We start from the raw sequence: 20,446 nt of genomic DNA, 5'->3' as shown, positions 1-20,446 counted from the left end.
GCTTACTGAGAACTTAGAGTCTGCTTGCTGGAGAGCCCAGGAGTATGGGCAGAGGGGCAGGGGTGGCATCAGGGCTTCCTGTTGGGGGCCCTGCAGCCCCTGCCTCAGGCCTGCCCCACCTTCTCCACCAGCTCCCCAGCCCTCTGGGCACCTTTTCCAAGAAAACCTGGGAAGCTGTCTCCACCATGAATCCATTCCCCTGGGTGTCTGCAGCAGGGACCCCACAGCACGCCCCTTGGCCTGGTGGAGCATTCAGGAGGTGTGACGTGGTGAAGCCTGTGCCTAGCTGCTCAGGACTCCTTGCTGGTGGAGCTCACATTCTTAGTGGTTTGTGGCTTCCACATCTTGACTCTTATTGTGGGTTCCTCAAAGAGATGGCTGGAGAAAGGGGTGGGACGCTGTGTTCCAAACCTGGCATAATGGGGACACCTGGAGCCCTCCAAGGCCTTCTGGGATGCCTCGGTCTTCCTGCCTGTCAGGTGGAGATCAACCCTCTGTCTTCCAAGCTGGAAGGTGCTTTGAGAGCTCTAGCGGGGAGCCCAGCAGAACAAGGGGTGCCTCTTGGCTCAGCTGACTTGGACTGGCCTTAGCTTCACCGCTCCCCCTTTGTCTCTGTGGTAGCTGCTTTTTGGAGAGGGGCATTTCCCCAAGTGGAAGGAAAGTATGGATACGAGAGCTCACGTACCAGTGCGCTCCTGATATATCCTCTTCCAAACCCATCCTAGACCCCAACAGCCCACATCCTCCCCATGAACGGGGGTCCCTGGAATCTCTGCTTCTCATCTCTCCTCCATCCTCCACTGCCGTGCTCACTAGCTCCTCTCCTGCCCCAGGGGCCCTGAATAAAAGTCCCGGTCTTGTCCAAACTGCAGACTGCGTTCCCTTTCCCATAAACAGGTTTATAGCTGTGCCTGCCCAGACAGAGTCTCCGCTGGCGGCAGCCCGGCTCCTGCTTGCAACACAGGCCCCACGTCATGCCATAGAAACGCAGCACACTGTTACTGCCACGGGACACTCCCTGGGCTGGGCTGGGCTGTGCTGGGCTGGGTCCCCTTTCTCCCCAAAGCCTGAAAGAGGCAGCAGCTTCCCTCCCTCTCCCCAGTGGCCCCAGGTCCATTGGAAAGAGTGGGAACCCCATAAACGAGCTTCTTTCCTGCTCATGTTGGGTGGGGGCCCTGCAGAGGATTAGTCTTTATAAAGACACGGCTGAAACGTCCAGCCCCAGAGGCCTGAGTTTGACCTATTGCTGAATCCTTGGTGACTGGCATGGTGCCTGGCACTTCCGAAGTCCCGACGAGTGTTTGCTGAGTGAAGGGCTGAAGGGATGAATGGGGGGACCTGGTGGAGTTTGCCCCCTCGATGGGCCCAGTCCCTGATTCTCTGGTCCTCCTCCACCTCTTCCTCCTGACTTCTCCTCCAACCCCGGCTCCTTCTTTGCAGACGGAGCTGTCACTGCAAAAGGAGCAGCTGCAGCTCAAGATCATTGAGGTTGAGGATGAAGCTGAGAAGTGGCAGAAGGAGAAGGACCGTATCAAGGTGAGCAGCCTCCAGGCCTCTCCTGTGCTGTGCTCCGACCCCCACCTGTCCCGCCTGGGAGGAGGCAGGCCTTGGATCTTGGTGGTGGCCTCAGGCCTACGTTTACATCCCACACTTGTTTTCTTCTGGATTCTCCCACCCTCTCTGGCATTCCCAGAATTTGCCTTCTATGTCTGGGCCAGGCATCCAGGTGGGATCTTGCCCATCACCTTATGCTCATCTTACATTATCCCAGCAAATAAAGACCCTAGACCGACCTGTCCTCCAACATGTCTTCCAATGTCCTCCGATGTCTGCTCTGCCTACCACACTATCCAGCCTCCAAACACATGGCCTTTCTCCTTTACTTGTCTGCCATGGTTTGAGTAATTGCAAACCACAGTCTGAAATCATTAACTCTTGATCCTGGCTGCATAAGCAGCCCATCAATTCACTTTCTGAATGATGTTTGGTTCTGGTTGAGATATCAGTGAGCACAATCTGACTCATGGGGGAACTTCTGGGCCCATGCAGTTGCCCAAGGGTACAATGATGGCTCATGTCAACCCGCCAAGGGGGAGGAGCCACAGATGGGTAAGGAGGGGTGGGATGTAAAACAACTTGGCTGTCTCTATCAATAGATGGTATCCCTCAGCGCCTGTGAATGAGATTCTTGACCAAACAGGCTTGCTGGGTTGGAGCAGTAGAAATGCCCTGGCTCTGTGTTGGGAACCTAAAGATCCTCCCCACTAGAGAGGGTTTTTAATTCCTGAAACCCTCCTTCCTCTGTCCTCTCACTCTGGACCCAGAACTTCACCACCAGTGAGAAGGATGTCCTGGAGCAGAACTTCCGGGACCTGGTGCGGGACCTGGAGAAGCAAAAGGAGGAAATCAAGGCTGCACTGGAGCAGCGGGAGCAGGATGCTGTGGATCAGGTGAAGGTGATTGTGGATGCTCTGGATGAGAGGGCCAAGGTGCTGCATGAGGACAAGCAGACTAGGGAGCAGCTGCACAGCATCAGCGACTCGGTGCTGTTTCTGCAGGTAACAAGAAACAACTCTGCCATTCAACCCCTCAATCCTTCCATCTGCTTTCTCAGACCCTCATACTGCATTCATTTGTCTATCCACTTATCCATCCACCATCCATCATTCATCCATCCATCCATCCATTCATCCAAGCTCCATTCCCCCTACCCATTTAATTTTTCCATCCAAGCCATTTTCCTCCCTGTACACAAATATCACCTCGTACCAACTTTAGAAGATATGTACTAACAGTGCTCCAGACTCAGTAGGAAAGAGTTCTGTGATTGATTAGTGATGGCAAGTGATGGATAAGTGCTGCATACTTGTCCTTGATCTTGTCTGTCTGTATTCATCCACCCATCCTTCCATCTGCTAGAGTGTTTCGGATACTATGTGCCCAGTACTCTATTAGGTGCTGTGGAGAATAGGGACGTATAAGACATGGTTTTTGCCCCCAAGGAGCTGCAATCCAACTGGGAAGATAAGACAGTACAATTAGAGAACAGTATAGAAGAGTGTGTAATTAAATGACAAAGCATATGGTTTAGGAGATAAGTGCCTGTGGAAGCTCTGAGAAGGGCAAGCAGCCTAGAGTAATCAAAGACAGCTTTATGGACGAGGTGGGATCTGAACTGGGTCTTGAAGGTCTGTAAGGACTTGAGGGGGAGGAGGGGTTCTCTAGTGAGGTGGAAGGGAAGTGAGAAGTGCTAAAGTGTAGAGGCAGCAGGATTGAGTGAGCACGTAAAGCTGGAGATACCACCATGACTGACCCAGAACACTCTAGTACTTTCTTGCATTTCCTTCGTGCTTTCCCTCTGAAAGACTTTGCAGCTTGTGTCACTCTCATAAACCCCTGTGAGGTACGCATGAGGTGTCCAGTTTCAGAGGTGGAAACTGTGGAATCATACATCTGACTACTAGTGCTATCAGGGATGTTAGCATCTAGTGGATTTTGTCAAACCCTGTCATTTTACAGAAGAAGAAACTAGCGCCCAGTGAGGAAAATTGGGGCTAGTTCATAGCAGAGCTGCTAGACCCAGCTTCTCTGGCTCCCAGTGCCGAGCCTTCCAGCTGGACTGTGAGAGCCCCCTGCAGAGAAGGGTCCCCATAGCTCCTAAAGACCCCGGAAGTGAATGGCTTCTTTCTTGGCAGGAATTCGGTGCATTGATGAGCAGTTACTCCCTCCCCCCGCCCCTGCCCACCTATCATGTTCTGCTGGAGGGGGAGGGCCTGGGGCAGTCCCTCGGCAACTTCAAGGATGACCTGCTCAATGTGTGCATGCGCCACGTTGAGAAGATGTGCAAGGCTGACCTGAGCCGTAACTTCATCGAGAGGAACCACATGGAGAACGGTAGGTCTCTCGTGGGTGGGCCCCAGGGCCATGGGCTTTTTTCTCCCAGGTCAATTCCTGCTGCCTGATGCAGGCTGGCATCCATCCAGCTAGCATCTCTTTGTTCCCAGCCACCCATTCCACCTAAGCTGTTTGGACTAGGATCCAGGGATTGTAGCCCTCCTTGAACTTGCTGCCAAAGTTGTGTCGCTATTACAAGGGGCTGCCAGGGCAGGGAGCATCCAGCACTGAGCCCAGAGGCTGGACTCAGCCTGGTGGGCTGGGCTGGGGAAGGTGGGGCAAGGCGTGGCTCGGTGACTCACCAGCTCCCCCAAAGTCAGCTTCTCTCCTGAGGCACACTGTCCCTCGAAGAGGCCAACTGAGTCATCTCGCAGAAAGCCTCCTAAGCTGAGAAACTACCCCATTAAGTCCTTTTCCACCAGTCCCAGCCAAGTCCCTTCAGGGGCTGAAGCCTGGACACTTTCCCCAAGGCCCCACCCCGTGGCCCAGGCCCAACAGGGGGCCTTGTGGACACAGCCTGATTAATGATTTCAAGCCCCAACAACCCAAAGGAAGTGCCCCCCTGTCTTTGCTCTCCGAATAGAGCATGTGATTCTTTGGGGATGAGAAAAGGGTAATAGTGTGCAGAAGTACTGGGGTTCAGGGGCGCATCTGTGTATCTTGCTGATGGTGAAACCTGAAAGTGTCCCTGTGAAACTGGGGGACATTCCATCACACCTGAGGACTGATAAGTTATTTCAGCCAGTGCCATTTGGCTTCAAGTGGCACTCGGATGCTGAACTCCTCGTGATGACAATGGCCAGGATGCTGATGGTGACGGCTGACAGTGATTGAGGCTTTGTGTGACCTCTTCACTTCCAGTCTCTTCTTTTCTCTGCAGGATGTATCGCATTTCACAGATGAGAAGGCTGAGGCTCAGAGAAGTAGCTTTTCAGAGGGCATGCAGCCAGGCAGGGGTGCAGCTGAGTTAAACACTCTGCTAGTCAACCTCCCACGTTTTCTCGTCGGAGAAGCTGTGGCTGCTGCTGGCCGTGTGGAGGGACTGGGAGTGTGATGATCATGGTCCCTTGAGTACAAACCTGGTGGGGAAGCCCCTCAGCTGAGGCCTGCCAGACCTATGAGGATGGCCCTGACTTTGCTTGCGTGGCCTATTAGCCTCACGGGGACCCCTGCCTGCTGCCCACCGACTGTGCCATTTCTAGGTCAGGATTGTGTTGGCCGTGGCCTCTGTGCAGATCTGGCCCTGCGTCCCATACAAGGTGTGCAGGGAGGTGGCCGCCAGGAGCAGGGGTGGGTGCTGTTGATGTCAGCGGCCCTACACCTGTGCCTGGGGCCCTGGGCCTCCGCATTGGTTTTTTGTCACTGCTGTGTTGTTGCTGGGAGTGTGTCTGGCTGTAGGAGGCGGGGGAGGTGTAACCAGTGAGTCAGACCTTGGAATGACCATCCTCTCCTTCCTGGTGCTGGCCTGCCTACCAGACCAGGGACTCATTCCCGCCCTCAAAGGCCGCTGGGTTGAGAGGCACCAGACCACCTTCATCCTGGGGGAGGGGGCTGGCCAACCCCTAGGGGGACGTTTGTTAGTCATGGAGTGCCTGCTGCGGGCCAGGGGCCCGCTGGGCACAGGTGATGGAGATGAAGGATGAGGGTCTGAGCCGCTCATTCCTCCTCCTGCCCGGGAGAGAGGGAGAGGGAAGGGCAGAGCGAAGGTAGGAGACGGGGAAGTAGCAAGAGAAAGGAACAGTGTGGAGGGCAGTGGGGGAAGGCAGCATGGAGCCAGAGATTTGTTTGGGTTTGGGGATCCCCTGGTGGGCGCAGGGAGAGTCGGTGCCCCTCGCTAGGAGCTCTCTCCCCTTTGCACACCTCTGCTCAGTGGAGGCCAAGGCTGGGACCTCATTCCACCCCCTTGGGCTGCCAGCAGTGTCTGGGATGGAGCCGGGAAGTGGGGACGAGGGCTCAAACTCCAACTCTGTCCTTATTGGCCATGTGACATTAGGCAGGTGACTTCACTCACCTCCTGAGCTCAATTTCCTTATCTGTCACACAAGCCTCTTCACACCAGCCCAAGGGCTGATGTACACATCAAGCAAGAAACCGCTCTCAGTGGACCTTGTAAACTGCAAAGTGCTGTGCACACGGTCTTACTCACAGGGGTCAGTCCAAGGGAGGGTGATAGCTCACTGCCCCTCTCTGCCCCTCAGGAGAAGACAGGATGCTGAGCGGGATGTTACCTATTCTGAGGTTGCGGGACCTTGCCTCTTCCTGGGACAGAGGGCTATGGGCTGACTCACCCAAGCCCAGGGATGCCCCAGTGGGCCAGCTTCTCCTCCCCACCTGCTCCTCTGCTGACCCCACCTCTCTCCTGCCCAGGGGGTGACCACCGCTACATGAACAACTACACCAACAGCTACACGAGTGAGTGGAGTGCTCCAGACACCATGAAGAGATACTCCATGTACCTCACGCCCAAGGGTAAGGGAGAGCAGCCTGCGCTGGGGTGCACGGTCCGTGAGAGACTCGGCCAGCCTCCGATGGGCGAGTGACCACCCTCGGTCTGCCTGGAAAAGTCCTGGCATGTACCTGTTGTCCCCGTGTAATCATAACAGCTCCTCCTTTCGCTCTCAGAAGTGTCCTGGTTTGGACGACAAATTATCCAGCACGCTGCTCCTCAGAGGCTTCCCTCCCCTGTGACACAGGCAGTGCCCTCCTGGCCTCCAGCCCACCCCTCCTTCTCTTTCCTTCCAGAGGCGCTCTGGCTGCCGCTCTGACCCGCTCCCTCCGCCCGCCCCAGCTGTGTTTTGCTTCTGCTTGGGTTTCTGTCGTCCTGTGGGAGGGCTGGCTCCTCCAGAACCCTTCTGTTCCTCAAGGGCAGGGAGGGAGACAGACAGCCAGCCTGCTGGTGTTCTGAATTTCCTCACCACTCCCTTCCTGGGAGGGAGGGGAAGGGGGCTGTGCCATGCAGCCTGGCCCCTCTGTCCTTCCTCTCCAGCCCTGGAGAGTCCCAGCCAGCGGGGGTGCCAGCCTGGGTCGGGGTAGAGACCAGCGCTTGCCTGTCCTTGTCCTGTGGGAGGCTGTCACATTCTTGAGCACCAGCAACAAGCCACAACAATGCCCGTTACATAAGGGTGGGTGTGCCAGGTGCACCGGACACTGGATAGAGGGGGTGTGTGTGTGCGTGTGTTGGGGAGGGTGTCAGGGGAAGAGTGGGTAGGGAGGAGCAAGGAGACATGGGGGTGGGGAAGGCAGGCGGGCTGGCTGGCGAGGGGGTGCCTTGAGGCCCTCAGCGCTGATCCACACACCTCAGACTCGTCCACCGTGGGAGGGGCTTAGGGGATTTGGAGAGGTGAGCTCAGCGGAGAGGCACCTCTGCCGCCCCACCCAGCGTGAGAACAACGCCTGGGCTCCTGTGGAGGCGCCCAAGGCCCCCTGCCCCGCATTCCTGGTGTGGGCCAGGCTCCAGCTGCCAGTCCTGCCCCCTCCCTCCCCAGGGAACTGCCCTTTGGGCCTAGTTCTGGAAGAGGATGAGCTGCATTAACCAGCGCCCCAAGCACCCCCTGCCCCAGGCCCCGTCCCTGATGGCTCTCCCTGTCCCCTGAGGGCCAGGCCCTGATGTGGCATCAACACACGACTGGCCCCTGCTTGGCTCCCCTGCTCTGGAGAAGATGGAGGGCAGCGTGACTCCACTGCAGGCTGTGAGGAGGGGGACTGGGCGGCAATGGGGGCGGAGGAAAGAGCACAGACCTGCCAAGATGTCACTCCCAGAGCCAGGGCCTGGTGACCTTGGGCTGGCCACTGCCCCCTCAGTGTCCCCATCTGAGAAGAGAGGAGGTTGGACTCAAATGCTATTCGAGGAGAGCCTCCAGCTCCATCACCGTGAGTCAGTCTATGACATTTGCACATGGGAGAAACAGGTTCATCCGGCATCCCTGCCCCTGCGCTGGGGATGGGAGGAGAGGCACCTGCCCTCTGGGAGCTCCTGGGCTCTGGGTAGAGGCCAGGGAAGGCCAAGGAGAGTCAGCAAGGAGATCAGGGAACAAGGCCCCCAAGGGCCACGGGCCTGGGTCTGGAGCTTTGGGATCAGCGGGATTGGCAAAGGCTTCTCAGGAGAGGTTAGTTTCCAGGCTCCCTGACAGAGGGGCGGCATGCTCGGTAAAGAGAGCGTGGCTGTGATGGACAGAGGAACCCCAAGTGAGAAGAACCCCAGGCACAAAGGCTTAGAGGAAGGACCAGCAGCTGCTGGCCCAGGTGGGCCAGAATGGAAAGGGGGCTGGTGAGGCGGGGAGGAGAAGAGCTGACAGGAGGACCCCGACACACGTGGGGAGGGCATTTTCTCCACCTGTAAAGTGGGGGTATTGATCCCCCTCTGCATTCCTCCCAAGATTGTTGTGAGAACCTGAATGGGGGGAGGGAAGCGCCTGTGCAGCATAAACCTCCCATCCCTGGGGGGCAGCACCCGTGCAGTGGAAGGCTCTCATCCCTGGGGGGAGGCGCCTGGGCAGTGTTCATGGGCACCAGCTCACCAGGCTTCTTCAAGTGGCAGCCCTCACTCGGCCAAAGGCCCAGTGCCTCTGCCCACCATATTTGCCATGGCCCTCGTTCCTCACAGACACCGCATATCCCAGCCTCTGGGTTCTCAGTCACACAGGGACTGGCTCAGGAGGGAAGCGTTGGCTCTTCCAGCCTCTGGTGACACTCCAAGCCCCCTGAGTAGGGTGGCGATACAGTCGTAGTTTGTCCAGGCCCCTCCGGGCTTATACCCGGGGCTCTCAGGATCGTTACTAACAGCATCCCTTTGTCTCTCAAGAGTGTCCTAACGTGGATGATGGCCTTATACTAGATGCAAAGATGCCGTGCTAGTGGTGGAATCCGGGCCCTGTGACAGTCAGTGGGAGCTGTTTAGGGGCAAGGAGCCCTGCGTAGCACCCCTCAAGTCAGAGGCCACAGGCCCCTGAGTTGAACTAGACCCACCCCTCTGTGATGATGGTCCCTCCTGGTCTGCTTCACAGGTGGGGCCAGGACGTCGTACCAGCCGGGGTCCCCCAGCCGCCTCTCCAAGGAGACCAACCAGAAGAACTTCAGCAACCTCTATGGCACCAAAGGTAGGAGGATGGGTCAGCTTAAGGATGGGCAGGCGCATGCGGAGGCCGTGCAGGCAGGACATGGGGCTTGGGGTGGGGACCAGGGCTGGGCCGTGGATGAGGGGGGCTGGACTCACCAGTGTGTAGTGAATCTGGGGAGCTGGATGGACTTGGGGACCCAGAGACAGGTGGGAAGGGTCTTACTGAGCTTAAACTGTGTGGTCCATGTGCACATGTGCATGTATGTGTACAGGTTTGTGTGTGTGCATGTTGATGTGTGTACCTGTGGGGGGGTGTATGTGGTGTGTGCACCTGTGTGGGGTGTGTGTGTGTGTTGTGTGAGTGTATGTGACATTGTTAGCTAGGCTGAGGAAAGGCAGCCAGAGAGTTTAGCATCCTTAGAAATCTGTGAGTTCCCTAAGCTCTTCTGCCTGAAGGATGAGGCAGGGGGTTAGGTGTGGAGACATCCCCCAGCAAGTATCAGACATGAGGACCCACAGGGAATCTTTACTGATCTGTGGACTTCTGCACTGAAAAGTCATACCGTGGTTAAAGCAGCTAGTTTGGCTGAAATGGAAAGAATGGTGTGATGTGAAATGGGGCCATTGCTGGAAATCCAGGAGGACTTGGGGGTGGAGACGTGGCTTCCCCAGGGAGAGCTGCCGAGTTCAGGGTCCCCTCCGCTCGGTGTGCAGAGGGCACCATTGTACTGAGGGCAAGGCCATGTGCTCAAAGAGCCCAGATTCTGGAAGTCTCTTGGGTGCATGCAGCCATGTGCAGGGAGGGAGGGGACCGGGACAGCTCCACCAGAGCCCCAGCCTCAGACACAGCACCGGGAGGTCTGAAGAGGTGAGGAAGGGGGTGGGGGGCTCTTCAGCGAGGACAAGGCCCCTGGCGATCTGGAAGGTCAGGGGTCCTGCGGGCAGGGCAGTACCCAGTCCCCTACATCCAGGCTGGGCCCACAGGTGTGGTAGACTGTGAGCTCCATGAGGGTGGGAGCTGGGTCTGTCCTGTCCATTGCTGCAGCCCCAGGGCCCAGAAGAATGAGGAGGTGCTCAGGAAACACATGTTGAAAGAAAGAACGAGCGGACAAATGAATGAATGAAAGGGCCAGGCATAGGGCCCCTTGGAGCCCTCGTGGATCTGTTCATGGAGGGCCTTGCTGCAGAACCTTCCCGAGATCCCTGTGTGAGGGACTCACACTGGCAGCCCCAGCCATCTCTGACCGCTGACCCAAAGGTCAGCCCCCAGCCCTCGCTTCAGGCAGCGGTGGGAGAGGATACCCGGGCCTGGTGGGCTCTGCTGTGGAGCTTAACTCAGGAGAGCCCCCAGCACTCCCAGCCTGCTGAGAGGGAGGGCCCAGGGAGGGTGCCTCATCCACGGGAGCTCTGAAGCCCCCCACTCGAATGACCTGGTGATGCCCCTGCCGTTCCGTCTATACCCTCGCCACTGCCTCTTTCCCTCTAGACTGCAGGGACATCTTGCCAACGGACATTTGTTGGCCTGTTCAACTTGGCAAACAGAATTTCAGGAGCTGTATCAGCTGCCTCTGTCCTCAAGTTTGAGCACATGTTTGCATTGAACTTGTTCATTTGCTGTTTAATTCATCCACCAACCGTATGATGAGCACCTTCCAGGAACCAGGCGTGGTGCCAGGCCCGGGGTGTGATATCGGGCCAGACGTGCGTACCCACTGTCCCCATAGAGCCCAGTGGGGCAGACAGACAATTAAACATGCAGTTACAACCCGGGGGACAGGGCTGCAGGGTGATGAGGGGCATGGGGCTGAGGCACACACAGACTTGGAGGAGATGACATGGAAGCTGACACCTGAAGACCCAGCATGTGCATTTGCTAAGGATGGGAGAGCAGGTGGGGGATGCTGGGCAGAGGACCTGGTCCGTGCAAAAGGCCTGGGGCAAGAGAGAGCCTGGTGTGTGTAAGGAGCTCAGAGAGCAGCCTGGTCGGCATGTTTAGCGATGGAGAGGAGGGAAGAGCGGTGAATCCAGGAAGTGGAGCCGGTGGAGAGGGTCGGGGGAGCAGCTCATGAAAGAGCTGTGGGCCCTGTTAAGGACATTGTACCTTAATCTGAGGACAGTGGGCCTTTAGTAGGCCCGGGACAGGATGACACTGTATAGTTCAGTAGGACAACTTTGATGGCAGGAGGCCTGACTGGGGCACAGCAGCATCCCACTTGAGATGTGGCGGGGGCTGGAGAGTCACAGAAATGGCCGAGTCCTGCCCTCCGTCCCCCATGCCTGGCTGCCGAGGCCTGACGCCCCTTTCTCTGCCCTGCCAGGCAACTACACCTCCCGTGTCTGGGAATATTCCTCCACCATTCAGAACTCTGATGACCTGCCCGCCGTCCAGGGCAGCTCCTCCTTCTCCCTGAAAGGTGAGCTCTCCCCACCCTGCCTGCTTCTCCTTTCACTCCCCAGGCCCTGTGTGGGTCTCTGCCCTCTCCCTCACCAGTTCCCCACCTTGCATGGGACAGAGCCCTGGCCTGAGAGCTGGGGAGCTGCCTCCACCCATCTTTGCTGTGCTGAGGGCTGGGCCACATTGCTGTGTCTCAGGGCTTCACCACCGGTCCTTGAGGATGTCGTCAGGGAGGTGGGGACACGCCACACCCTCTACACCCCCCGACCCTGGACATCCCCGGGGTGCTTTTGTTGGGCTTAACTTCCACGTCTTCCTACTGCAGAAAGTTTATTTAACTGTTTACCCAGAGACTCCCAGCCTAGGTTGATTCTAGAACCCTGTGGCCGCGTAGCACCCATCAACATCCCGCAGAGCCAGAGTCCCGCGGCGCCCCACGGGGAAAGGCGAGGCTAGATGAGGTCCAAGTGCCCATGAGTCTGACCCTGCTCCAGGGAAATCTTTGACGAAGCTGAGCAGTCAATGCTTCCTGCCCCCGGGGGTGGGGTCATCCTGAGGGGCAGGCTGGAGCCCGACCCCAGCTTACAGTGGGGCCTGGGGCCCTCATGTCTCTTCTGCAGTGTCCTGGGGACAGCTCCAGGGGGCTGCAGTGGGAGGAAGCCTGTCAGTCTGACATCTGGCCTGGAGGAAAGGATAAACAGTTTGGGCGGGGTCAAGGGAGGGAGCAGAAACGGGGCTGCGCAAGGCAGGCACCCTCATGCCATAGCCTCAGAGGGCGTCTTCATAGGCCAGCTGTCCCTGCCAGGCTGGGATCCAGCCTACACCAGGGCAGGGGTGCTTGGAAGGACCAGCAAGGTGAAGGAGAAGGGAATATGACTGGAGGGTTCGAGCCTGCAGGACCCTCAGGGACGTCCTCTCCTTGAGCCAGGCCTGGGCCGCTCTGGGACTCACCTCGGCCTGTCTGGCTTCTAGTGCATCCTTCCCTGCTCTCTGGTCAAGCCTGGATCAAAGGCCACGGGCAGGGAAGACGGCCACCCTCAGGCGTGATGGGACCTTTCACACGTCTAGTCTCTCCTCATCGGCCTGCACGGCCTCCCCTTGGAAGGCTTTGTCCTAGGAGAGCCCTCCTCAAATACACTGTGGGGTGACATAGCACACGGACACCCCTTGTCACCTTCACGCAGATCAGCTCCCCAGATCTGCTGGGGATGGCCTCGGGTGGGGGGTTGTGGGCAGGGGCCTCCTGTGTGCAAGGAGAACCCCGCCTGTGAGGACCGGTCCACCTGCCCCTCCTTCTACAGTCCTGGAGGGAGGCAGGGTATGCGCAGGGCGGGGTGGGCCACAGCGCCCCAGGGTGAGCTGTGACTCCCTCTGGCCCCTCCTGGGATCAGCACCAGCTGCTAATGCCTCTTTCTCTCCCAGCAGGCACTGGGAAAGTCCCCTATCAGTTCACCACCTTGGGACAGGCCACCACAGAGTTTTCCAAACCACTGGACGGCAGTGGGCTGTTTAAAAATAATCCTGGTACCTGCCAGTTTCCCCTTCCCCTTTTCTCTCCCACAATGGGGCAGGTGGGACATCCTGTGGGGCTCTCTGCCACTTCCAAGGTGTCCTGGTCCCTCTTCCCCAGAGCCCCCTGGAAGAGGGAAGCATGGCCCCCCATCCCTAGCTCCCCCTCCTCCTGGACTTCTGCCTGCTGCACAAGGCTGGCCTCCTGGCCCACAGCCCTACCCATCCCCATCTTCTCCTCTCTCGTGGCTGGCATGGGATCTTCTTTCTGAGATCTGAGAAGTCAGACCTGAACTCCCCCCTCTCAGTCCCCCACTCAAGACCCTCTGAACCCTCTCTTTCCAAGATTACCCCACCCCCAGATGCAGGGACAGACCTGGCTTCTCTGCTCTGTCTCCGCCCCCTTGCTAAGTGCCGACCCTGGGGAGGGCCAGCCTACCTGGCAGCCTGGCAGTGCTGCCAGGTGACTTCTGGGCCTGCCCAGCTCCTCCTCCCTTAGAGCAGGCCAGGACAGGCCTCCCGGCTGCCCCAGCCACGGACAGACCCTGTTTATTTCTCCAGCTGCTCCAGCCCAGGTCACAGCCTGTTCCTTCCCAGGCACCACTGCCGGTCCCTGCAGGCCGATGGCTGACACCAAGAGTGCTCTTCACAGTTCTGTGGACCAGAGCTCCTTACAGATCCCGCTGGGCTGAGGGGGGAGGCAGGGAGGTGGGCCCTGGACCAGCACCTCTAGGCCCAGACCCAAATGGCACCCACATGCTCTGGGCCCCTTGGGCTTGGTGCCTTAACCCTGGCCCGCAGCCACAAGGCAAACTACTGCCTGTCTCTGAGCCGCAGCCTCCTGCTGGGGAAGCAGGGCTGAGGCAGCAGAGAGGGGCAGGAGGGACGTGAGGCTGGTTTTGGCATCCAGTAAAACCTAGGTTCAAATTCCCACCGCTGCTTATTCGCTGCGCAGCTCAGGGCAAATGGCTGAGCTCACAGAACCGGGCTGGGGGCTCAGTGAGACGACGTGCACAGCGCTTGGCCTGAGTGGGGCCAGTAAGTCGGGAACATAGTCCACGCAGCTTGGGAGAGTTGGAGTGAGTGCCTGCTGGTGGAAATCCTGGCAGGCTGTGTGTGTGAAGTGGCCATCCTGGGCCATGGGAAGAGGAGTGGGGTGTGGGGGGAAATCCCCACACAGTGATTTGATCCTAGCCTGGATTTGGGGGTGAGACTCCCCCGCTGCCTGGCCCAGCTCACCTGGCCTCTTCCTCCTCTTTCTGTCTGCCTTGTTGCCCCCTCCTTTCGGCCAGCCCCTGCAGGATTTTCCATTGCGGCCCCGGGCTGCTGCACGCCTCTTCAGGGGTGGCTGCCATTGGTCATGGGCTGGATGGAGCTTGGTGGGCACTCTGGAGATGGCATCTGTGCTTCCCTGGCTCTGGGGCCCCTGGCCACCAGTCCACACTCCCCCCAACGGGAGCCTCTTGTCTCGGCAGGCTACCCCTCCCTCATGCGGAGCCAGAGCCCCAAGGCCCAGCCCCAGACCTGGAAGTCCGGAAAGCAGACTTTGCTGGTGAGTGAGGGACTGCCAGGAGAGCCTGCCACAGGCACGAGCATGTCCAGAATGGGCACTGCATGGGGCTCCCTAGAGGTAACCGGTCATCACTTGCCCGGGGCCTGTGGGAGGCTGGTAATACCTCTGGGCCATGGGGTGGAGGAGGAGGCAGCGGTGGCCTGAATACCTGCTTTCAGCATAAGGGTAGTAGAGGCTTATAGGCAGGGGACCTGGGTGACACACACTTTCTGGGCCTCAGCTTTCTAATCTGTAAAGTGGGCAGCCCTGTTTTTTTATTTGGCAAAAGGTCCTTGGGTGCCTATGCTTGTTGAACGATGGCTTGGTCCCCACCATCTCTGGGAGTGAAAGATGCTTAGTCCAGGGGATGGGCGTTCTAGAGGTGGGTCCCGCTCCCCTGGGCCAGTTATCCACCTCTGACAGCAGAGAGGTCCTTGGGATTAGAGCGTGGGTAAGGCAGAGGCTGCAAAGTTTGAAACAGATATATTTAGGGTTTGCTATCTAATGACCCTGAGCCAGGGACATCGAAGAGCCACACAGGACGAAGCATGGCCTTGGGGTCCAGGCCACCTGCTGGCTGCTGGGTGAGGCAGATCTCTCTTTGGGACTCTGTTTCTTCATTTTTTTGATGCAGTGCTGAGATGAGGTGATCCCTAATACTCTGTAGACCTGACCCCTGCCTGAGACCGCAGCCATTGGGGGCTGTCCTTCTCATGCTGTGCCTCCACCTCCCCGAGTGTGTCTCTCCCAAAGGCTCAGGCCAGGCCCCGCTGCAGGGGACAGCCAGCTCCCCTGGGATGTGGGCAGCCTCTGCTGGGGACGGGGGCTGGAGTCCCCGACACCCTGCTGTCTTTGCACTCGGAGGTCACAGCCTGGAGAGGTGGTTTGCTCTGGGCCACAAAGAGTGGCTGGGGCTGGTTTAATTGGAGAGCATCTTTAATTTGCCGGCGATGGGAGCTAAGTGACTGTGTGTGTAATTTGGAGTGGAGCCCAGGGGCATTGCAACAGCAGGACTGCAGAAAGCAGAAATGGGGAGAAAAAAGAAAGTTTCTGTTCCCAGACTTGGTCCTTCCCCTCCCTGCCACATACTTTCCCACCCTCCCAGCCTGGGTCCCAGCAGAGAAGGCTCATTGTCACCTTGAGCCACCCGGCAAGGCAGGGTTCTGGTGGCCCCAGTTAGCACCCAGCGCTGGAGGGAGGGAGGCAGGTGCTAGTGTGCAAAGAGGGCTAGCCTGAGGGTCAGGATGCCTGAGGCCTGGCCCAGCCCTCTCACCAACTTGCCGTGTGACCTCGTGTGAGTCATTCTTCCTCGGTGCTCAGTTTCCCCATCTGTAACATGAGTTGGATGGCCCGTATGATTTCATAGCTCTTCCGACTCTCACATGCTGTGACCCTGAACCAGGGAGGGGACAGAGCTAGGAGGTGGGGGAGCACCCTGCCTGGATGCCATGGGTTCTGTTCCTGCCCACCCACCACTCAGGGTTCCTAACAAGACAGCACCATTCACTGACCTGTGATCCGTTTTATTGACCCAGCCTTCCTGACAGAAAGGCTTCAGCCATTTCTAGGTCTGTTCGCTTTGCCTTATTGACTTTGGGGTCCAGGCTGGAGCTGGGGGCCGGGAGACCTGTCCAGGGCCTGCTCTGTGGCTGAGCACTGTGTGACTTTGGCTGTCTTTGCCCTCCCTGGGTCCTGTCCCTCCCTTTGTTTAGTAGATGATTTAACTGAGGTCTGAGCTGAGGACCCTCAGCCCTGCATTCCACAGGGCCCCGAGTCCTGCTCTGGACCAGACGGAGGCCAGGAGCTACCAGTCGGTACAAGTTTCCAGGCAGGCATGGCCAAGGGCAGGGGCTGGGGACCCCCTTGGCGTCTCCTGTCCTGGGATCAGTGGGGTGTGAGGTGGGCTCAGTCTCTGGCCCAGCCCAGGGACAAAGACAACCTCCGGAGACCCTCTAGTGAATGACGTGCTCACGTGGGCAAGCAGCAGCTAAAATGTGCTCTTCCCTTTCAGCCTGGGGGGCCATTTCCAGGGCCCTGAGGAAGTGACTGGGAGGAGGGGAGTGCTGATTTCATGAAATTGCTGTGAGATGTAACACATGGAGCCAACGGGAAAGTCGTCACCAGCTCTGTCCTCAGAGATGCTCCCTGTATTTTGAGGAGGGGGCCAGGATGGGAGATGCAGAGGGACTGGGGTTGGCGAGCCCATGTCTGCATTGGGCTGGGGCAGTTGGTTGCCCTCTCTGTTCCCTCTCTGCCAGGGAGAATTATGCAGAGAGAGAGCAGAAGCAGACACTTGAAGTCCTTGAGACTCAAGAAGAGGTGTGGAGACGTGCGGCTGGGGTTGGGGGTGTACTCAGGAGCCAGACAGCTGGAGCTCGAATCCTGGCCCCTCTACTTACCAGCTGGGTGAACTTGAGCAAGTTGCTTAACCTCTCTGTGCCTTGGTTTGTTCATCTGTAAAACAGGTCTGCTAACAGTGACCCACCTAACTGAGTGGTTGTAAAACTTGGATGAGCCCTCCGTGTAAAGCACTCGTACCAGTGCTGTGTGGTCTGTAGGGTAGAAAGCACTGTGGAAATGGCGCTGTGGTGGTGCTGGGAGGACCCTCCTGGGCCGTGGAGAGAAAGTGTGACGAGGGGCTGAAGTTCAAGCTCACCAACTGGCTGATGGAATGAACTCTAGTGAGGATTTGAACCCTGGACACTCGGATAACCTTGGGGCCCAACCCGCATCAAAGGGTAGATAGAGCTTGCAAGTTAGGCCATAGGCTGCCAAAACTGTTGGGGTTCAGACCACTGCTGCTTCCTGGGGGAGGCCGGGATCGGCTGGGTCTGGCGAGGAGGCTCAACGGCCATCTGCTCTCCCTGACTGCCCTCATTTCTCCGCAGTCTCACTACCGGCCATTCTACGTCAACAAAGGCAGTGGGATCGGGTCCAACGAGGCCCCGTGAGTCCAGCAGGCAGAAGGAGGCACCGCCAGCCCTGCCCTCCCCAGCTCATCCTGCTGCTCTTGCTACTGTCCCAGCGGGGTGGGATGGAGCCCGGCCCTGCGCCTCCCGCCCCCAGCCCTCTGCAGCCCCCTCAGGGCCAGCCTGGCCTCCCCCCCTCCCCAACTAGCCAGGCTCCATCCGGGCCCCTTCCTGCTTTGTGACTTCTGACGGTCACCATCTTTCCTGTGTTCAGAGGTCAACCATGGCAGTGATGGAAATAGGTGGGCTTCTCTCCCCTAACCCAACACCCCCTCCTCTTACATGGGATGTTTGTGGTACCAGCCTGCCTGTCCTGTCCACGCCTCTGCTGTCTTCAGGCCTGTTGGCCGTTTCTCTCCAAGGTCCCTTGCCCTGTGAACGTGGTCAGTGTGTGTCTGGCCAAGAGAGCTGCCATCCCCCTCTGCATGGGCCCACCTTCTTCCCAGCGGCCTGGCCCCATCAAGAGAAGACTGGTCCTAGGTGCTTGCTCTGGTCCCATCTCCCAATGCCCAGCCTGGCAGAGCCCCCAGCCCTTGGCCACCCCAGAGGGAAACCTCTCTGTGTCTTGGCATCATCCTGCCCGGCCTTGGGTCTTACCACATCCCCTTGGAGTCTGTGATCCCTGAGGATGGGCTCTCCTGGCTGGCAGGATGGTCTTAGCCAAGAAATTCTTCTCTTCTACCTGCTGAGATAAGCAATTCCTTGACAGGATAGGATCCACCCATGAAAATAGCTACTGGCCCAGCTACCCTAAGGGGAATACCTATAGAATTTACCTATAGAATTTACTTATAGCATTACCTATAGAGTTTCTTTAGTTTTATCATTGTGTCCTCCCTGGTGATGGGAACTGAGCCGGCCGGTGAAAGTGGCTGGGCTGGTAACTGCCGGTACTATTTACAAGGGTACCCTACACGCTGCCCCTCACCCTCGTCCACTGCCCCCATCAGTCGTCTTCTTCCCTCTGACTATTCCCCATGTCACATGGTGTCACGGGGCCCAGGGCCCAGAGAGCAGACCCCACCAGGAGCAGCGAGGTGGGCTCATCCCTCCTCTCACCGCCCCTGGAGGGCCTATGGGGGCTCTGGGGAGGGGCCAGCTTGCAGGGCTGGGGGAGCGAGGGAGGGGAGGAGGGAGGGAGACATTCAGCTTGGGCTTTCCCCTCCTGAATAAACCACTGATGACCCACTTCTTGTGTATTGAACAAGCGTTTCCCTGAGGTCACCGGGGGGACTGGCGGCAGTTCTTCTGAACACGCTTTTCCCGCCTCTGCTGAGTATGTGGTCCTCATCCCTCTTTCCTTCAGAAGGCGTGGCTCCTTTGGGTCTCCCTCCCACCCCTCCCACCCCTCCCACCCCCATCTGAGTCCCTCAGGTGCAGTGCAGGAGACTGGGCCTTTCTGAGCAGGCCTCAGTTAACAACGAGCAGAGGGAGGACAGTGCGTGGGGTCCTGGGGATATGTTGACTACCCCGAGGGCTGTGAGTGCTCAGACCCCCTGGCCAGCTTACCCAGGAGTCCCCAGAGGGGAGCAGGACCCAGGAGTGACTAGGTGCAGGCTGGAGTGGAGGCTGACCAGAGGCTTCAGCCCTGAGGGCAGTAGTCGTGGGAGGGGCTTCCTGGGCGGGAGCCTCCAGCTGAGGCCTGGCAGGACAGCCCGACTCCTGAGGGCAGTGCCCCCCCTGAGCTTGGGGCACGGAGGATGGAGATGAGGCCTTCCAGTCCCTGGGAGCCCAGAGAGGCCTGGGCAGGGGCAGTCAGGGAAGGCTTCCTGGAAGAAGCAAGCAAGACAGGAGGAAGCATGACTTGGTAGGGAGGGAAAGAGGACGCAAGAAAATCATGTCCTTTCCCCTGATTTGGCCAGGCCCCCCAGGACCTTCCATTCTCACTGTCCCTCCTTGCTCTGCTCCCCACTAGGGGCCAAATGACACCAGGGCAACAACCTTCTCCCCCAACCTAGGAAAAGTACCCAAAGGAGCTGACTGCTGCTCCATCATCGGGGGGGGGGGGGCAGCCCCCTCCTCTCCCTGCCCTGCTGGGCTAGGGAGCTTTAGGGTGTCAGCCAGCAGCCTGGCTTCCCAGAAGGGGGCTCCTGGGAATCAGAAAATGGAAGAGAGAAACGGACAAGAAGGGGGAGACGGAGGGGAAGGAGGGTGAGAAAGGAGAAGAGGTCAAGGGGCCCCAGGGTGCAGGTGGAGGACTTCAGGCTCTGTCAGGAGAGACGACCACCAGTGGGACCGCCATGTGCCGACACCTCAGTGCCCTCCCTTGGGACCTGCATGTGCAGTGTCCCTGGGGTTGGCTGCTCCCCGCAGCCCCCTGCCTGGGTACTGGTTCTATAAGCAATGCCCTCTGAGGAGTGACAGCCCCCGCAGGCCCACCTCAGTGGGCACCCGCTCCTCTGTAGCCTCCTGACCTTTAGGACTATCAGTCACTGTGGCTGTGATGGTAGGGAAGGCCACTCTCCTGGGCTCCAGGGATGCTCCAATTCTCTGAGAAAGGCCTTGGCTCCCCACATTTGGAGCCCTCCCCAAAGCTTGCCAGGTCCAGCTGAATTCACAGGGCCCAAAGCCATGGGGCAGGTGGGCCCCTGCCTGTCCTAGGCCAGGACCTCACGGGAGCTGACACCTGCAGCGTGGGGGGGACAGAAGGGCAGCAGTGTTGGGAGGCCCTGGGCCTCTGCTGGGGCCTGGGTGGGGACGTCCCCGGAGCATCATGCTCCCCGCATCATCCTCCCCAGTCCCATTACTGTTGAGCTGTGATCAGAAAGCAATCAGGGGAATCCTCTCTTCCTGCTTCTTAGAATGCCTCCCCTCCCAGCATGAGGGAACACTCAGGACTATTGCAGCCCCAGAGGCTGAGGGAAGGGAGGGAGGGAGCGGGAAGGAAGCATCTCTCCCCAGAAGAGAGAGAAAGGAGAGACAAGACTGCATTTCCATTCTTGTTCCTCTCAGGCCCAGCCAAGTCCTGGTCCAGGCTCCCCCTGCTCCTGTCCGTACCCAGCTCTGGGCCTTCGGTGATTCTGGGTGCGTGGGTAGCCCGCTGACAGCTGGGGGGAGGACTCGCTGGGGTC

General features: G+C 58.5%; 1 protein-coding gene across 5 annotated transcripts in view; it reads left to right on the top strand.

The window, feature by feature from the left end:
* TRIM29 (tripartite motif containing 29) overlaps positions 1-18,563 on the top strand; it is a 41,511-nt gene extending 22,948 nt beyond the window's left edge. For 3 of the 5 annotated variants that reach the window (XM_070273789.1, XM_070273788.1, XM_001503235.7), the window contains 8 exons: positions 1,441-1,536; positions 2,325-2,558; positions 3,696-3,894; positions 6,262-6,363; positions 8,898-8,990; positions 11,269-11,364; positions 14,330-14,406; positions 17,295-18,563. In XM_070273789.1, the coding sequence (XP_070129890.1) occupies positions 1,441-1,536; positions 2,325-2,558; positions 3,696-3,894; positions 6,262-6,363; positions 8,898-8,990; positions 11,269-11,364; positions 14,330-14,406; positions 17,295-17,357 (960 nt within the window). In that variant the 3' untranslated portion in view covers positions 17,358-18,563. Of the gene's footprint in view, positions 1-1,440; positions 1,537-2,324; positions 2,559-3,695; positions 3,895-6,261; positions 6,364-8,897; positions 8,991-11,268; positions 11,365-12,767; positions 12,870-14,329; positions 14,407-17,294 lie in introns of all 5 variants that reach the window. The other 2 variants (XM_023644996.2, XM_014741299.3) reach the window with 2 other exon arrangements.
* Positions 18,564-20,446: the final 1,883 nt, after the last annotated feature.

The sequence above is a fragment of the Equus caballus genome, chromosome 7 (assembly GCF_041296265.1).
Source record: "Equus caballus isolate H_3958 breed thoroughbred chromosome 7, TB-T2T, whole genome shotgun sequence".
NCBI lineage: Eukaryota > Metazoa > Chordata > Mammalia > Perissodactyla > Equidae > Equus > Equus caballus.
Note: the sequence above shows the minus strand (reverse complement) of the source record. Positions and strands in the feature narration are given on the sequence as shown.